The sequence below is a fragment of the Mytilus galloprovincialis genome, chromosome 9, assembly GCF_965363235.1.
Source record: "Mytilus galloprovincialis chromosome 9, xbMytGall1.hap1.1, whole genome shotgun sequence".
Lineage (NCBI taxonomy): Eukaryota > Metazoa > Mollusca > Bivalvia > Mytilida > Mytilidae > Mytilus > Mytilus galloprovincialis.
Genome location: NC_134846.1, coordinates 10,286,274 through 10,301,368, shown reverse-complemented (window position 1 = coordinate 10,301,368; position 15,095 = coordinate 10,286,274). Strand labels below are relative to the sequence as shown.

The window sequence follows — 15,095 nt, the reverse complement described above, 5'->3', positions numbered from 1 at the left end:
CTAGTCCTTTATACTGATAGGTTGGTTATCTGTCGCAATATATAAAGTATACTCTTAAAGAAGGATAGTTTACCTAACCTAATAATGACTTCACGTTTCAGCTAGCAAACAAACTGACCAACGATATTAGAGTTAAATACACACTCAAAGTAATCGGCAGTAATATCATTGACTCTGAACTAATACAATGAAGAGATACTTATAGTCTGAAAGACCATTCAAATACTAACAGCTATGAAAAGAATGTACAAAACACTATTCATTTTAGTTTTTCAGTCTTTTTTTAATCTTAACTACTGCGGTATATCAAGTACTGTATAGACAATTTGCTAGCCGTCAATTCAGCATTCTGAAATATCTGAAAAGCTACAGAACAGAACCGCAACCGAGTTGTGTAAACAGTTCTGAATTTACCGCAGTGGATACATTTAAAAATTGACTGAAAGACTGAACATGACATAAGTATTTAAGCGTTTTAATTGCCGTTACAGGCTTTAATTTGTGTACTAGTGTGTGTGTTTGTGTATTTGATCAATAGTTATTTGTTGCTTGTTTAACGATTTATTTCAGGTTGGAAAAGCAATTCTTCAACTACCATAACACGTGTTTTAATCTTCAAAAAACATATTTTATATGCACTTGCAATTGACCCGATCGCGAAAAAAAGTGAACATATAAAAGAGGGACGAAAGATACCAAAGGGACAGTCAAACTCATAAATCTAAAACAAACTGACAACGCCATGGCTAAAAATGAAAAAGACAAAAAGAAAAACAATAGCACACACGACACAACATAGAAAACTAAAGAATAAACAACACGAACCCCACCAAAAACTAGGGGTGATCTCAGGTGCTCCGGAAGGGTAAGCAGATCCTGCTCCACATGTGGCACCCGTTGTGTTGCTTATGTGATTACACATCCGGTAAATAGTCTAATTCGGTAGGTCACATTCATGAAAGGGAAGGGGATTGTAGTTACGACGTAAGGAACATATCCGATATTATTTGTGAAACGGTTATTCCATAACGGTCAACCAACTCGTGATGGCGTCCGTAAAATTTACGAAGGGATGATTTCAACTTCACCATTTGGAACTCTTGGTTTAATAGCTTCCTTGTGAGCAGTAACCCTCTATCAAGAAAATCATGATAGGAAATGCAAGCACGATCTACAGTATATGCTGATTTTTTTTAAATTAATTTGTTGACAGTTTTCATACCCCCTCTGTTTAATTATTTTGAGAATTTAGTGTTGGTAAGAAATGTTTTGTGTCTCGGTATAAAGTATACACACCTGTACATTAATGTTTAAATATAAGAAATTGAGGTATGATTGATAGTGACAACTCACCAATCCACTCACTTTATGTAAATAAACTCATAGATACCAGAACTTAATTTTTGTATATAAGCCAGACGCGCATTTCGTCTACAAAAGAATTATCAGTGACGCTTTAATAAAAAAAAGTTAGATAGGCCACATAAAGTACGAAGTTGAAGAAAAGTAAACCATAGGTGACGGTCAGACCAGTACGGTATGACTGTTAATTGACCTACTGGTTATTTGACGTTGATGTCTCATTATCGAATACTCGAATCATGTATCATCGTTTTATTAACATTTACATAACTAGTTAGTCTAGGTAGGAATTAACACTTGTAACCTAACTAAAGGGGAAAAACGAAAGCAATACTAACTAAAGTGCATGCGTCCGAAACGTTTAAAGCAAATAACTTAATATAGACATAAACAGTTAGTTGGTAATGACGATCTCCGCTGGTAGAAGACTAACCAAAGCATTCGAGTTAATAATATGTACATAAACCTAAGATATAAACATTCTACGATGTATACCAATGCGAGTTGAAATATCATCACTACAAACAAACAAGAAACAAACTGTGTCGTAGAAGATAAAGTTAATTAGGTTAATTATCTCAAAACATGATTAAAAGAGTGAGTCTTATCGAGCTTTTCTTGTTTCGCAGAGAGGAGATTAAAAAGTTGAATCGATATTTTAAGACAATGTACGTTACTTGTTTTTGTTTTAAAACTTAACCTTGGCTCTTTACCGTATATAATTTTATAAAATGCAACCGTTTCACTTGAAATATACAATGTCATAAATGTGGACCGAAAATATTGTATCCCACAATACATCACAATGTCAATAGTAATTTTCTCATTGATATAAACACAAACAGATGTAGTATACATGACTGTCAATGATGCAACTATTCACCCAAGATTTATTAGAAGCAAAACCACAAGAGTTACACACAATGCAAATACTTGTACTGAATACCTTGTATATGTAAAGTTTATTGCTGAATGCGAAACAAATACTTTATACCAAACTTGTATCACAGCTACGTCTATTTAAATTGATCACGGTAAAAAAAGTATGAATACTAAAAACTGAAGTCTCATTAATGTTTCAAGCATTTTAGACAATGAAGGTAGGATGCATCATTTTTGTTAACTGTCAAACAAGATTAAAGAAAAATTGTATTTAGTGTTTCTTTTTAAAGGAACCCTTGTATATGCTTAGAATTGTTATTGGCTGCATTTGCTGATTGCAAATCTTAATCCGGTTTAATAAAAACTCCTTAATAATAAAATTGAGAATGGAAACGGAGAATGGACCAAAGAGACATCAACCCGATCATAAATCAGAAACCGACCCAAGGTGACCGAATAAGCTTCAACATAGCGACAAAAATATCGCGCTCCAGCTGGCCATGAAGAAAAATGTACTGGCTCAGCGAAAACGGACCCCACACGGTATAAGTACATTTCCTGGAGTCTAAAAACTATAATAATATCACAAAAGCAAGGTCATCATATTGTAATAGTCGATAAACCATGTAATTATAAGTGCTGGTGTGATCATAACATTTAGTAAATAAAAGTTCATTATGAAAACTGTTATATGAATCCTAAAGACTTGAGTTGTGAAAGGCATCAGGAGAAAGAAGAAAACATAATTAGCACATCTCATGGTGAATAATAATGAATATTATCAAAACATTTGAAGGTGACGTCAACACAGGGTAAAAAAGGTCTATATAAGAAGTTGTATGTACAGAATCAAACACAATCTTTGTTAAATATTTGTATCTTATTTCAAAGATTTTCAAATGGAAATTATAAACATCAGAGAACGACTTGGTAGTGATAGTCAGATTTCCAAACGAGGCAAAATTATTAAGGAGGAGAAGATGCTTGATCAAATCTTGTCAATAACAGATTTTGATACAAAAACAGAATTTAGACCACGTTTATACAGCGAAAGTTATCTAAATAAAATGAGAATCAAGAAATGTGGTCAAGAAAAACAAGTTGCAGGAATAGAAATCTTAACAGCAGAACTAGCACGGACAGGAAGTGATGAACAGATTACAAGACGGAATATTGAAACCAGCGACACTCAGGAAACACATAACATGGTGCCGTTTAGACCTCGAGTTGGTAGTGAGAGTCAACTTTTCAAACATAAAAGAAGCACACAAGAAACAAATGAAACGGCACCCTTTAGACCTCGACTCGGCAGTGAGAATCAACAACCTAAAAAAACATGCACGAAAGAATCAAATGAAACGGTACCGTTTAGAACCCGAGCCGGAAGTGAGAGTCTCCGGCTTAAACATAAAAGTTGCACGCTAGAACCAAATGACACGGTACGGTTTAGACCCCGAGTCGGTAGTGAGTGTCAAGGGTTAAATATTACTAGGTGCACAAACGAAAAAGATGACTCAGTACTATTTAGACCTCGAGCTGATAGTGAGAGCCAACGATTTAAACAAGCTAGTTGCAAACAAGAGATGGACGACATAGGACCATTTCGGAATCGATTGGGCAGTGAAAGTCTAGTGTCAAAAATGAAATACAAGATTAAAGACAGAAAACAGCTTGGAAGGTGTAACCAAGTCGTCGAATTAGAAAATCTTGCCAAGTTCAGACTACGATTAGGAAGTGACCCAATTGTATCAAAATGTCGGAGAAAAGGAAGGAAACGCAATAGGAGCGAAAGTTCGGTAAGTTTTCAGAAAATATCTTTTGGACTGTTTCAAAAGTCAAATGAATTTAATATTTCAATGCTAAGAAAAGCTTGCAAAATTTATAAAGCTGAAAAAATGATAATCACAATAACAAATAACTTTTCCAAGTAGATGGTTGTTGGAAATGTTAACTGTTATGAATGGTAGCGTTAAAATATTCTTATTTTAATATATTACTTTAACTAACATGATTAATGCATGTATTCCTTATACACATTTTAGTTCAGTAATTATGATAACACAACACTTCTTAGCCATATTTGAATTAGGTAAGTTACAGATATGGAAGGACTCATAGACTTACTGTCGCTAAATTGAAAATATAACATAGTTAGGATGAATTTGGAATAAAAAGGATGTCAGTCCCAAATTATTTGTCGTAAGCGATGAAGAAATTTTAACCTAAAAATTGTTACATACATTAATGAGTAAATCCCATCATTATGAAATTCCTTTTAAAACACATCTGACATTGTGTAGATGTTATATAACTTTTATTTTCAATTGTAGACAACGTCCAACAGCTTGAAAGACAAAAACAGTTCTACTGGTAGTCCCGATGAACAAAATAGGTCGTCAAAAGCCGATGGAATAAACATCTCAAAAGTTGTCGTCTCTGGAGGAAATCTCCGCGTACCAGAGATAAACATCACAGATGCTGAAACACTTGATATTTGTCAACAGCAAGAAACAAGCATGAATTGGAAAACTATTGACAACAAACTACTGGCACACGTTAGTAAAGTTCAAGATTTAGATGACATGTCATTTAGACCTCGAATTGGAAGCGAGTCAATGGTTTCAAAAATGAAAAACAGAGCAAGAGCAAGAACAAGAAAGAGCGAAGACACGCCTACTTCAGTAAGTACTATGTTAAGCCCCTTAACACATAATTCCGAAACAAAAGCTTTAATTAAGGTACAAACTATGCTTTTGTGCGGTATTATTGAAAATTATTCATAGACTGTATCTAAAAAGGGTCATAATATATTTTACCAAACTGGAAAATATTGTTTCGAAATAACAGAAAATAAGTATTCATTAATTCTTATCATGACATTTTTGTCTCGTCTCGTCTAGTCTCTCTCTCTCTCTCTCTCTCTCTCTCTCAACAATGAGAAAAACCCATATCATACGGTCACATATGAAACGCCCAGACATGAAAAAATAATTCAAAATTCAAACTAACGACCAAATTCATAACCAAACAATTTATTAAAAACTAATATGACAGACACGAACCAATGAAACCAATGAACTACAGGTTCTTGGCTTAGAACTCGCACATCAAGAATGTGGCGAGTTAAAATGTTTGTGAGCGCTTATTCCTCCCATAACCTGGACAGTGGTTTAACAATACATAATTAAGAACATACTTAAAAAATAAGTTGAGAAAAGCTGAACTGAAATTTTGAAGGCTAAACATTACCATGGAAAAAAACCGACCGCAGCAACATTTCGTTTTTTTCGTTTTCTCCTCCACAATGCCTTTGTACAATAAGGATTTCATATCATTGTTCCAAGAAATAATTCAAGATGACATTTGATTACAGAAAAGTACAGATACGTTAGAGGAAAAAATGGCTTTGCTTAGTCTTGATGGACTTAACTGTTATTCTAAACCCAAAAGCAAAGGTAAGCAACATATATTATTTGTTTTCTAATTTTATTTGAATGATATTTTTGCCTTTTAATGTTTTCTTTAGTTTTTAACTAATCAAGTTTAACATTTCTGCTTAATTACTGAAGTTGAATAACGCATCTGTTCAGATTGTACTATTGACAATTCTGCTATGTTTTGTCCATACCTTCCTTGATATTTTTTTTTACTTTTTTACACATTATAAAGATAACTTATGTTTGTAATCCGAATTTGTTTTTTTTCTATTTATTTATGAATTTCGAACAGCGGTATACTACTGTTGCCTTTATTTAACTATAGATTTTTTTTGGAATTATTGAGCTATTAAGATAATACACTTTTTAAAAGAAACTATAACCAATAGACATTTTTTTTGACTCACATTGCAAAATTCTTGTGTATTTAATGATAAATATATTATCATCTTTATTGCAGGCAAGATAATTAAAAAAACTCAGAGTGGTATATGTAAATTACCTAAAATAGATTCGAAACACAATGGACAACGCAAGCGCAAGACCTCATTATCTGACAAAGATAAAACCAAAACTGTCAAGGAAAAACGACACACTACGATGAAGAAATCTGGACGCAGTCGTTCATTTGATGAGGTCTCGAGGTATTCAGAAGGGGAATATACTGATCTGTCGTCTACACCGACAGACATACCAACAAGAACACCGGAACCAGTTTTGTTCAAAGAGTTTTCGGAGTTTGAAAAGGGATTTGCAAAACCACTTTCGCCCATGCGCTCTAATGGTTCATACCAGCCTCGTTATTGTTGGTGCACGCGATGCCAGATGATGTTTAATATGTACAAAGCTGACGATAACAGACTAGAAACGTGGGGAAATTATCCTTGTTTTAAATTTTAAGACTATCGCAACGTAACTACATGTTACTCTTGGTTAAAATTTTTTTGAATTTGTATTTTTCCGCATACATTGGTTTTATTTTCAAATTTAAAATATGAATAGCAAATTTCAATTCAATATGCAGTTTTAAATTCTTTTTTGAATTTCAATCAAAACTAACGAGTGTATATCATGTACTTGATAAATAAACTAATCATAGATACCAGGATTGAAATTTTGTATTGACGCAAGACGCGAGTTTCGATTACAAAAGATTCATCATTGACGCTCGAATCAAATAATGAACGAAGTTGAAGAGCTTTGAGGACCAACAATTCCTGTGTAGGTTTTGAAAGACTTTTCAACAAGTTTACATACAAATCAAACTTTAATGAGCGTTACTTGTAAATCTGAAAGAACTGTTACTATTACAAAATTCAAAGGTTAGGGTTATAATTGGTCTTTGATGGATTTTGTTTTCGAAAAACTATATGCTAGGAAACAGACCATGTAATTTTGTATTTGAGAAAGAATGCTGTTTTTATTACATTATGGAATAGATAGTCAGCATTTGCAAAAGTCTGTCAATTCTTATATTTTCTACTATTGTGAGACAAGGGCTGTTAAAAGCAAGTCTCTATTGCTATTTTGATTTAATACTGTTTGTTGAAAACTCAAATTACTTGACAGCACAAAGAAAGTGATTCAAATTATATTTGTGTCTGCTGTTTTTAGAGACAGGTAGGTGGGTGTTTTTGAGCAAAAAGAAAATCCGAAATGCTTTTCGAAATTCATTAACATTTTTGAAAGTAAGAAAAGTAAACTGTTTATAAAAAAATCACAAAATTGATATAAAAATTAACGAAAACCGTGATTTTTTAAACCTCCTGAAACTGTATTTTCAAATAAAAGCACAAAAAAGGAGATTACTTGTCAAACTAGGAGATGTGGTTTTGTAGCAAGTGAGGAAGCTCTCCAACATAATCACAATAAATTTAGATTTAGATTTTAACAATTAAGTATGTCAACCATAATGAAATTCGATATGTGTAATTGTTTAATTTGTATACAACATATAAATAAAAACAATCAAGAGAAACGACTGTTTCCCATCGATAAGGCAATAATGAAAAATGAAAAAACGAAAGATTGATATTTTGTTGTCTCGTCATAATATAAAAAAAGTTAACAATTATAAAACGTCAAAGTACAGCCTTCAAAACAGAACCTTAGACCACACAGAACTGCAAGCTATAAAAAGCACAAAACAATTAGTAGTGGAAAACATGTTGAAATTGATGAGTCGACCTTAGAAAATGAAAACAAAACGTTTGTCTTGCTTCCTCAGAATCCAAGTTGAAATGGCCAGTTTACATCAGTATCTGGAAAAAATAAAGATGATTCAAGACATCACTTACACACATATTGACTTACAGATTGTCTAAAATTTATATACTCACACATTGTATGGGTATTAAAGAGATGCCACAGCTGGTGGAGTTTTTATTCCACGAGAGTATCACTTACCCAGTAGTGAGCACTTCTGTGTTGACATGAATTATCATTGATATATGTATGGTCATGATTATGAAGAAACTGTTAACAAAACTTTTAAATTTTGAAATTCTAAGGCTTTCTACCTCAGAAATAGATTACCATAGCTGTATTTGGCAAAACCTTTAGGATTTTTTTGTCCTTTATGCACTCAACTTCATACTTTATTTGGCCTTTGTAACTTTTTTATATTCGAGCGTTCCAGATGAGTATTTTTTTGAGCGTATGGCTCAAATACAAAATTTTGATTTTGGTATCTATATGTGATGAGTGTAAAATATTTATTTGTTGATTGTATAAGTAAAAACAATATAATCTATCAAAACGTCATGAAAATGCAATTATGTTCATGCTTGAATAAAAATGTCTGATACAGTAGAACAGGACATATTTTCGAAGTTCTGACGCAAATTTCTATGTCCTTGATTGAAGAAAAATGTTTCGTATCTTTCTCGATAGACCTTCAACCCGAACATAACTTTTTTCACACCCTTCGTATTTATGGAAATTTAACATTATATTTAGCCCCTTTTTAGCAGGTACTTTTAAATAGATCTTTTAATAGCCTTTACAGTTATTAATGTAATTAAAGGAGTGTTATGATCTATTATGGTATTGTTATTTTGGTCGATATATATGGGAAGATGTTGTATGAGTGCCAATGAGACAACTCTCCATCCAAATAACAATTTATAAAAGTAAACCATTATAGTTCAAAGTACGGCCTTCATCAAGGAGTATGTATGTTCTCAGGTTGAAGAAATGTATATGGAAAGTATGTATAAATGTTTGAAAACTTAGTTGTCATAAGAACCCTACAAAACATGTATACGTATAAGTGTAAATCCAGTAATTTATTATTTGTTGATATTGAACATGAATTAAAGATGACTACAATCAATCGGACGATGTTTTGGCAATACATTACGTCCGATTAGAGTATAAACATATTGGACGTCGACTTGAGAATGTGACGTCAGATTTGGACGTCGATTTAAGGAACGGACGTCGATTTGAGGAATGGACATCGATTAGAGGCCGGACGTCGATCTGAGTCTTACATATATATATTCGTATGAAATAAACACATCATTGATTCTAGTACTTTCTAGAGTTTATTCAACAACAAAAAAGTCTATTTCGTTTATTTGCAAAATTTGTAGATTGCAATACGTTTTTGGCAAAACAAAGATGGCAATTCATCTTATTTTTTATATTTTCCCCAATATGCAAAGACAATACTTGTTTCCGTACCTCTCACATAGAACCATAAACACATACACAAGCATCAAATAATAACTACAACAGTTCTTTCAGAAAAAAATGTGCAAAATTACAATGTTGACTGCTGTACCCAGCATTTTACATGATATTTCACGTATTTTATGTATTTGGTTTGCGAACACATATTATCAATATCTTTCTATTCTATGCGATTGTCATACAATTGAGAGGTTTACCTAGCTATGAAACCAGGTTTAGTCCACCACTTTCTACTGAAGGCTATGCATCTGCCAAGGGAGGAATATGGCCGTTGTTGTCTATTGGTTGTATGCTTTGATTTCGCCATTTCTTAAAGGACTTTTTATTTAGAATTTTATTTTATGTTCGGTTTTTTTTGTTATCTAACGTTTAACCAGATTGAATTTTAAAAATTGACCAAACAAGGAAGGTAATTCAATTTTCAAATCAATTTCTTTTAAACAATATTTAAGGTAAAATAACAGACAAGTAATCATGGATAGAAGAGACAATGATTTGTGTTTAAATAAATAAAACGTTTTACTAACAGCTGATGAAAACGGGACATGATATATACTTACAACTACGTGAACAATCTGAACGAGTTTGTGATAAAAAATTATCACCTGAAAAAACACAATTTGCACCTCTATATGACCCAGGGAAATAGTTTAACATTTTAGAAATTGTGCTCTTGTAATTCGTATATTTCATTTGGACCAATTGATGACTTTCAACATCTTTACATCTACACATTTCCTTTTTTCTTCTACGTAAGAACATATACGGTTCATAACGGATCAGGACTTTAACATTTAAATTTGTATGAACATTACAAAAATACACGAGTGCCCTGAAATTGGTATATAATATAACAATACACTTTTTCAATTCTAATCATTTCAAAGCAGTCCTGATCATAAGCTAGTTTAACCACCGCAGACCAGTCTAAAACTTCAAACAGGTACAGATGGGTGCGGTCCTAACCTTGACAAAAGTTAACTTAGAGTTAACTTGTTGACTGCTTTCTAAGTTAACATGAGAATTTTTAAGCAGTCAAGCAAGTTAACTTCGTCGTTGGTGGACCAGACCTACGGTCTGCTTTTTTAGGACTGCTGCAGACCTATCGACAAGTCTGCTCCAGACCAGACCTGTGGACAAGTCTGCTTTTGACCAGTCCTGAGGACAGGTCTGCCCCAGACCAGACCTGTGGACAAGTCTGCTTTTGACCAGTCCTAAGGACAGGTCTGCCTCAGACCAGACCTGTGGACAGGTCTGCTCCTGACCAGACCTGAGGACAGGTCTGCTTTTGACCAGACCTGTGGACAAGTCTGCTATTGACCAGACCTGAGGACAGGTCTGCTTATGACAGATTATCGTTATAAGAGTTTTCATATCAGACTTGAACTTTCATTAAAATATGTGAACAACATTCGCATTGTTTTTCCACAGATATCATTTATTATTTACTCGCTAGACTCTACTAGATATTATACAAATGCTATCTTTTATTTGATATACATGTATTTTTATATAAATAAAAAATGGCTATACGATCACACAGAGTTTTTTTTTATTAGAAGGCGGATAGAAAGGTTATCCAACGCATCGGAACAATATTCTTATATCACGGGATATCGACAACATTGTCTACGTTACTTCGTTCCCCGTTGTTTACCTGTCCCTTCCTAAATTTTACTTTATGCATAAATTTATACTTGCATGGATATTTCATTGATATTCAACTTGTTTGCATTGGATTTACTATTCTATTTCCCGCAGAATATTCTAACAGAAATTGTACAGTGTCCGTAAGCATACGATGTGGTAAAACTATCAACAATCTCGTCAAATTCGTCAGATTTATCGAGAGATTTGTCATTGCCGATATTTATATGGGACGTCATAAAATTATACTCAATGCGCACTTTAATGAAATAGTTGCCACTTGACGTTTAACTATAAACAAAATCAATCAACCGACATAATAGATTCCAAGAAGAGAACCTCGTATACTTTTTATTAAATCATTGTAAATAGTACAAATGAATTCAGACATGTCAGTGTTGGTACTTTGATGATGTGGCATAATAGTTTTGTTTTACACGTACACCATCATGAACTCCTATATATGATGTGACTGTTATTATAAATAAAGAGATGAAATTCTGACATTCTCAATTTATTCAGAATATTTTTTGCATTAAAGGGAAACTTCGCAAAAAAATCAAAAATTGATATGATGTCCATTCTGTATAAAAATGCTCAAATTTATAGATATTAAAGTTTTATTCCGCTAAATAAGAGATCACCATCGATTTTAAATTTTTATTATCAGTTCTCTGAGCTCCGCCATCTTGTCACCTTCTCCGATGAAAAATCCCGATATGTCTATAAACCACAAAGGAACAAAACTACAGTAAACGATGTAGTCGTAATTGCGTGTCGATATCTTGTCAATCGTACGGTTGTTTTATCTGACTGACTAACTTGATACGGAAAATGGTCTTATTTTTTAAATTACCATATAGTCTGTTATTTTTAAACTGATAATATTGTAATTAGTTAAAAAGTCAAAGTTCAAATCATAAATAAGTGTTCCGTGGAAATTGTTTTCGAAAATCTAATTCGTTCATAATTCTTTAAAGTAATAAACTTTATTTAAATAAATTCGGATCTTCCCTCATCTGATCACCAGCATGGCTAAAGGTATTACTCCCAAAGGTATTGGAAGGGGTGTAAGGTGACACGTGCAGGTATTCAATCGATTTCCTGTCCGGCGGGCTTGCAAGTTCATGCATCGTTTCACTTCTGTAGGTAGTGATCAGTGTACACGACCGTAACTTATAACTTGCCATTTTAAACTATGAGGTGCATGTATAATACACATTTTTGTCTTGCGTGTCCGAAAGTGATATAATATACTAGTCATTGCTGAACTCATACGCTAGTTTATAAATAACATTTCTGGTGTAAAGAATATTATTTATAAAAAAAAAATAATACAAATTTATTTTTTTGAAGAAATACAAATCTATTTACATATTTTTCCAAGGATTAATTTGGGAAAATGTAATATATACTCGTTGTCAATAGTTTAGGACAGATTGGAACATACCAGAATTATTGATTTAAAAAATGTGCGCACTTGTCGACGATTCGTGTATACACACGCCTGGGTAGAAAGTTACGGAACTATAGTCAGTAGCGCAATTTAAAATATGTATACATTGAACATAAGAAAGAAACATACATTTTGTGTAAATTGTGGTAAAAGTTTTGTAAATAGACTAGTCCACGTATGCCAACAGTATGTAATCAACGAATTCGATAGACTATTGTATACCAAAAGAAGAAGAAGAAAAAAAGAAACAATTTGATTTAAATACAGGTCAATTTATAACTTGCTTTGGTTCATCGAAGTTAAGAACATAGTAAACTCACAGATTTATATATCAATTAGATTGTTCTCGAATAAAGGACGAAATTCGTCATCATCACAATTGTTCCAACAATCATGTAAAATATATGCAACTGGACGTACACTAATAATCCCCAAGGGATGTGAATATTTTCTAGGAAAACTATTGAGTATCAATTTCGGGATTTATTTTCTTTCTTGATATTCAATGACAGCAATTTAAAGAATAAACTGCTTGTCGGATATTTGTCCGCTTTAGGGGTATTCTTAAGCTTGCAAGTTGAACAGACTTATAATAACATTCAAAACTAGGGAAAGATAACATTAAATTCGTTGTCTTTTCATTTTAAACATCGTTGGTCAAATAATTATTTAAGTATATATATACGTTGGGAGACGACGATTAATATAGTAGTCTCAGATTTTAATAAGGACGTTCCCGATTATGAATAAATTTGGTTGACGTTTTTCACATTATAGTAGTCTCAGATTTTAATAAGGACGTTCCCGATTATGAATAAATTTGGTTGACGTTTTTCACACTTGAAAAGAATATCTATTCGTAATTTTTCGATTCCATTCCATGAAGATCCTTAAATTTCCTGTCAACTTTACAAAAGTAATTTTTCTTTATTCGTACATATTATATTCCGCTTCGGTAGAGTTATCTTCAGATAGTTTCAGATATTAATTAATACATGGCTTTCAAAAGTCTAAATGTAAGTGTTCTCGTACATGATTTTTTCGCCTAATAAAGACAAATAAAAATGATTTAGTAAAGCTATTTCTAATTTCTAAGTCCCCCTTTTTATGAGACATAAATCAAGGACAAGACTTGTATATCATTTCATTCTGACATATGAATAAAGTTTCCCGTCTTTAACCGAAAATTGTGTATTTCTAAGTAAATTAACTTATTTGAATTCAAATAAATAATAGCACCAAATATAATTAAATAATTCCACGGCGACCATTTTTTATTTGTCACCAACTTGAATATGTATTTTTAATGTGTGTATTAAATGCTCCCACTGATCCGAATAGACAGTCACACCTGGCAAGGTGTGCCCTAGAGGCGTGGTTAAATACCGAAGTGCAAATAACAATTTACCTTTCAACAAGCCATCTACGAGTATTGCCACAAAACCGTGAATACACACATCGTATAAACCTAGTCATAGCAGAGATAGTAAAAGGGCAATAAGAGTACACCAACATATTGTCTTTACAGATTATTGTACTTTAATTTGTTCACCTTATCAGTCCGAAAATGCATTTATTAAAAATAAATTTATAACTTTTTGTGTTGTCTACAAAAATAATTCGAATATATACGATTAACATAGATAATTTATCTCACGAATGAGTACAATTGAACGTCTGTGCGTTTTATCTTCTTATTATCGGATGGTTATTAGATAAAGCATAAGTCATCGGCGCGCTTACGATTACGTTAAAATATGATTAAAAACCAAGACTTTTAATGATTGTATTTTAAATCCCGGCATGCAAAAATCAGGAGAAAACGTCACGACCTACAGGAAGTAGTTGATATTTTTTCATTAATTATTGAATTTCTCCTTTATTACTGCACATATAGCGATAAAACTTTGTGAATATATATATTATGTCATAATGAACATATTTAAACCATAAGTAAAAAATCGTGAATTTTCCCTTTAATGGTTTTACAATATTATTGATTACGTGTACATTTACGGTCCTACTAAAATGTGAACAGGAGCGCCAGGAGAAGACATTAAGGCGCTCGGTACAATGGTATTCGGGTATATAGATTTGCAAATAAAAGTGCACATATGATCAGTTTTGGTCAAATAGTTTTGTTTTCCAAGTCAGCATGAGGTATTAAAACTACTGAAATTTTGTTACGTATCAATATTTTTAATAAAAGGAGGACACGCTGGTATCCTAAATTTATGCGAACAAAAATTTGTTGTTATTAAATTGCAATATTGCTGTCCATTGTCATGATTATATTATACAATGATTCCTGACATAAAAAATATGGCTGATTAATACTATGCGGGTACGTCATGGTGTATATAGATTTACAAATTAAAGTGCACATATGGTCAGTTTTGGTAATGCGGTCAAATAATTTTGTTGTACAAGTCAGCTGGAGGTATCAAAACTACTGAAATTTTGTTACGTATCAATATTTTGAATAAAATGAGGACATGCTGGTATCCTAAATTTATGTGAACAAAAATTTGTTGTTATTATATTGCAATATTGCTGTCCATTGTCATGATTGTATTATACATTGATTCTGGCATAAAAAAATATGGCTGATTAAC

The 15,095-nt window shown here is 32.5% G+C and overlaps 1 protein-coding gene across 1 annotated transcript; it reads left to right on the top strand.

Annotated features, from left to right (window-relative positions):
- Window positions 1-3,127: 3,127 nt before the first annotated feature.
- LOC143046623 (uncharacterized) lies at window positions 3,128-7,025 on the top strand. The gene is made up of 4 exons (XM_076219759.1): window positions 3,128-4,040; window positions 4,575-4,925; window positions 5,618-5,699; window positions 6,142-7,025. Exons 1-4 carry the CDS (start codon window positions 3,144-3,146, stop codon window positions 6,579-6,581), a joined length of 1,770 nt encoding a protein of 589 aa, XP_076075874.1. The 5' UTR covers window positions 3,128-3,143; the 3' UTR covers window positions 6,582-7,025.
- The last annotated feature ends 8,070 nt before the right edge of the window (window positions 7,026-15,095 follow it).

What these genes read in the sequence shown, in the direction of transcription:
- LOC143046623 (XM_076219759.1), top strand. Translation starts at nt 3,144, where the DNA reads ATGGAAATTATAAACATCAGAGAACGACTTGGTAGTGATAGTCAGATT. An exon ending in GCAATAGGAGCGAAAGTTCG is followed by an intron (nt 4,041 to 4,574) that starts GTAAGTTTTCAG and finishes TTTCAATTGTAG; the next exon opens with ACAACGTCCAACAGCTTGAA. An exon ending in TTCTAAACCCAAAAGCAAAG is followed by an intron (nt 5,700 to 6,141) that starts GTAAGCAACATA and finishes TCTTTATTGCAG; the next exon opens with GCAAGATAATTAAAAAAACT.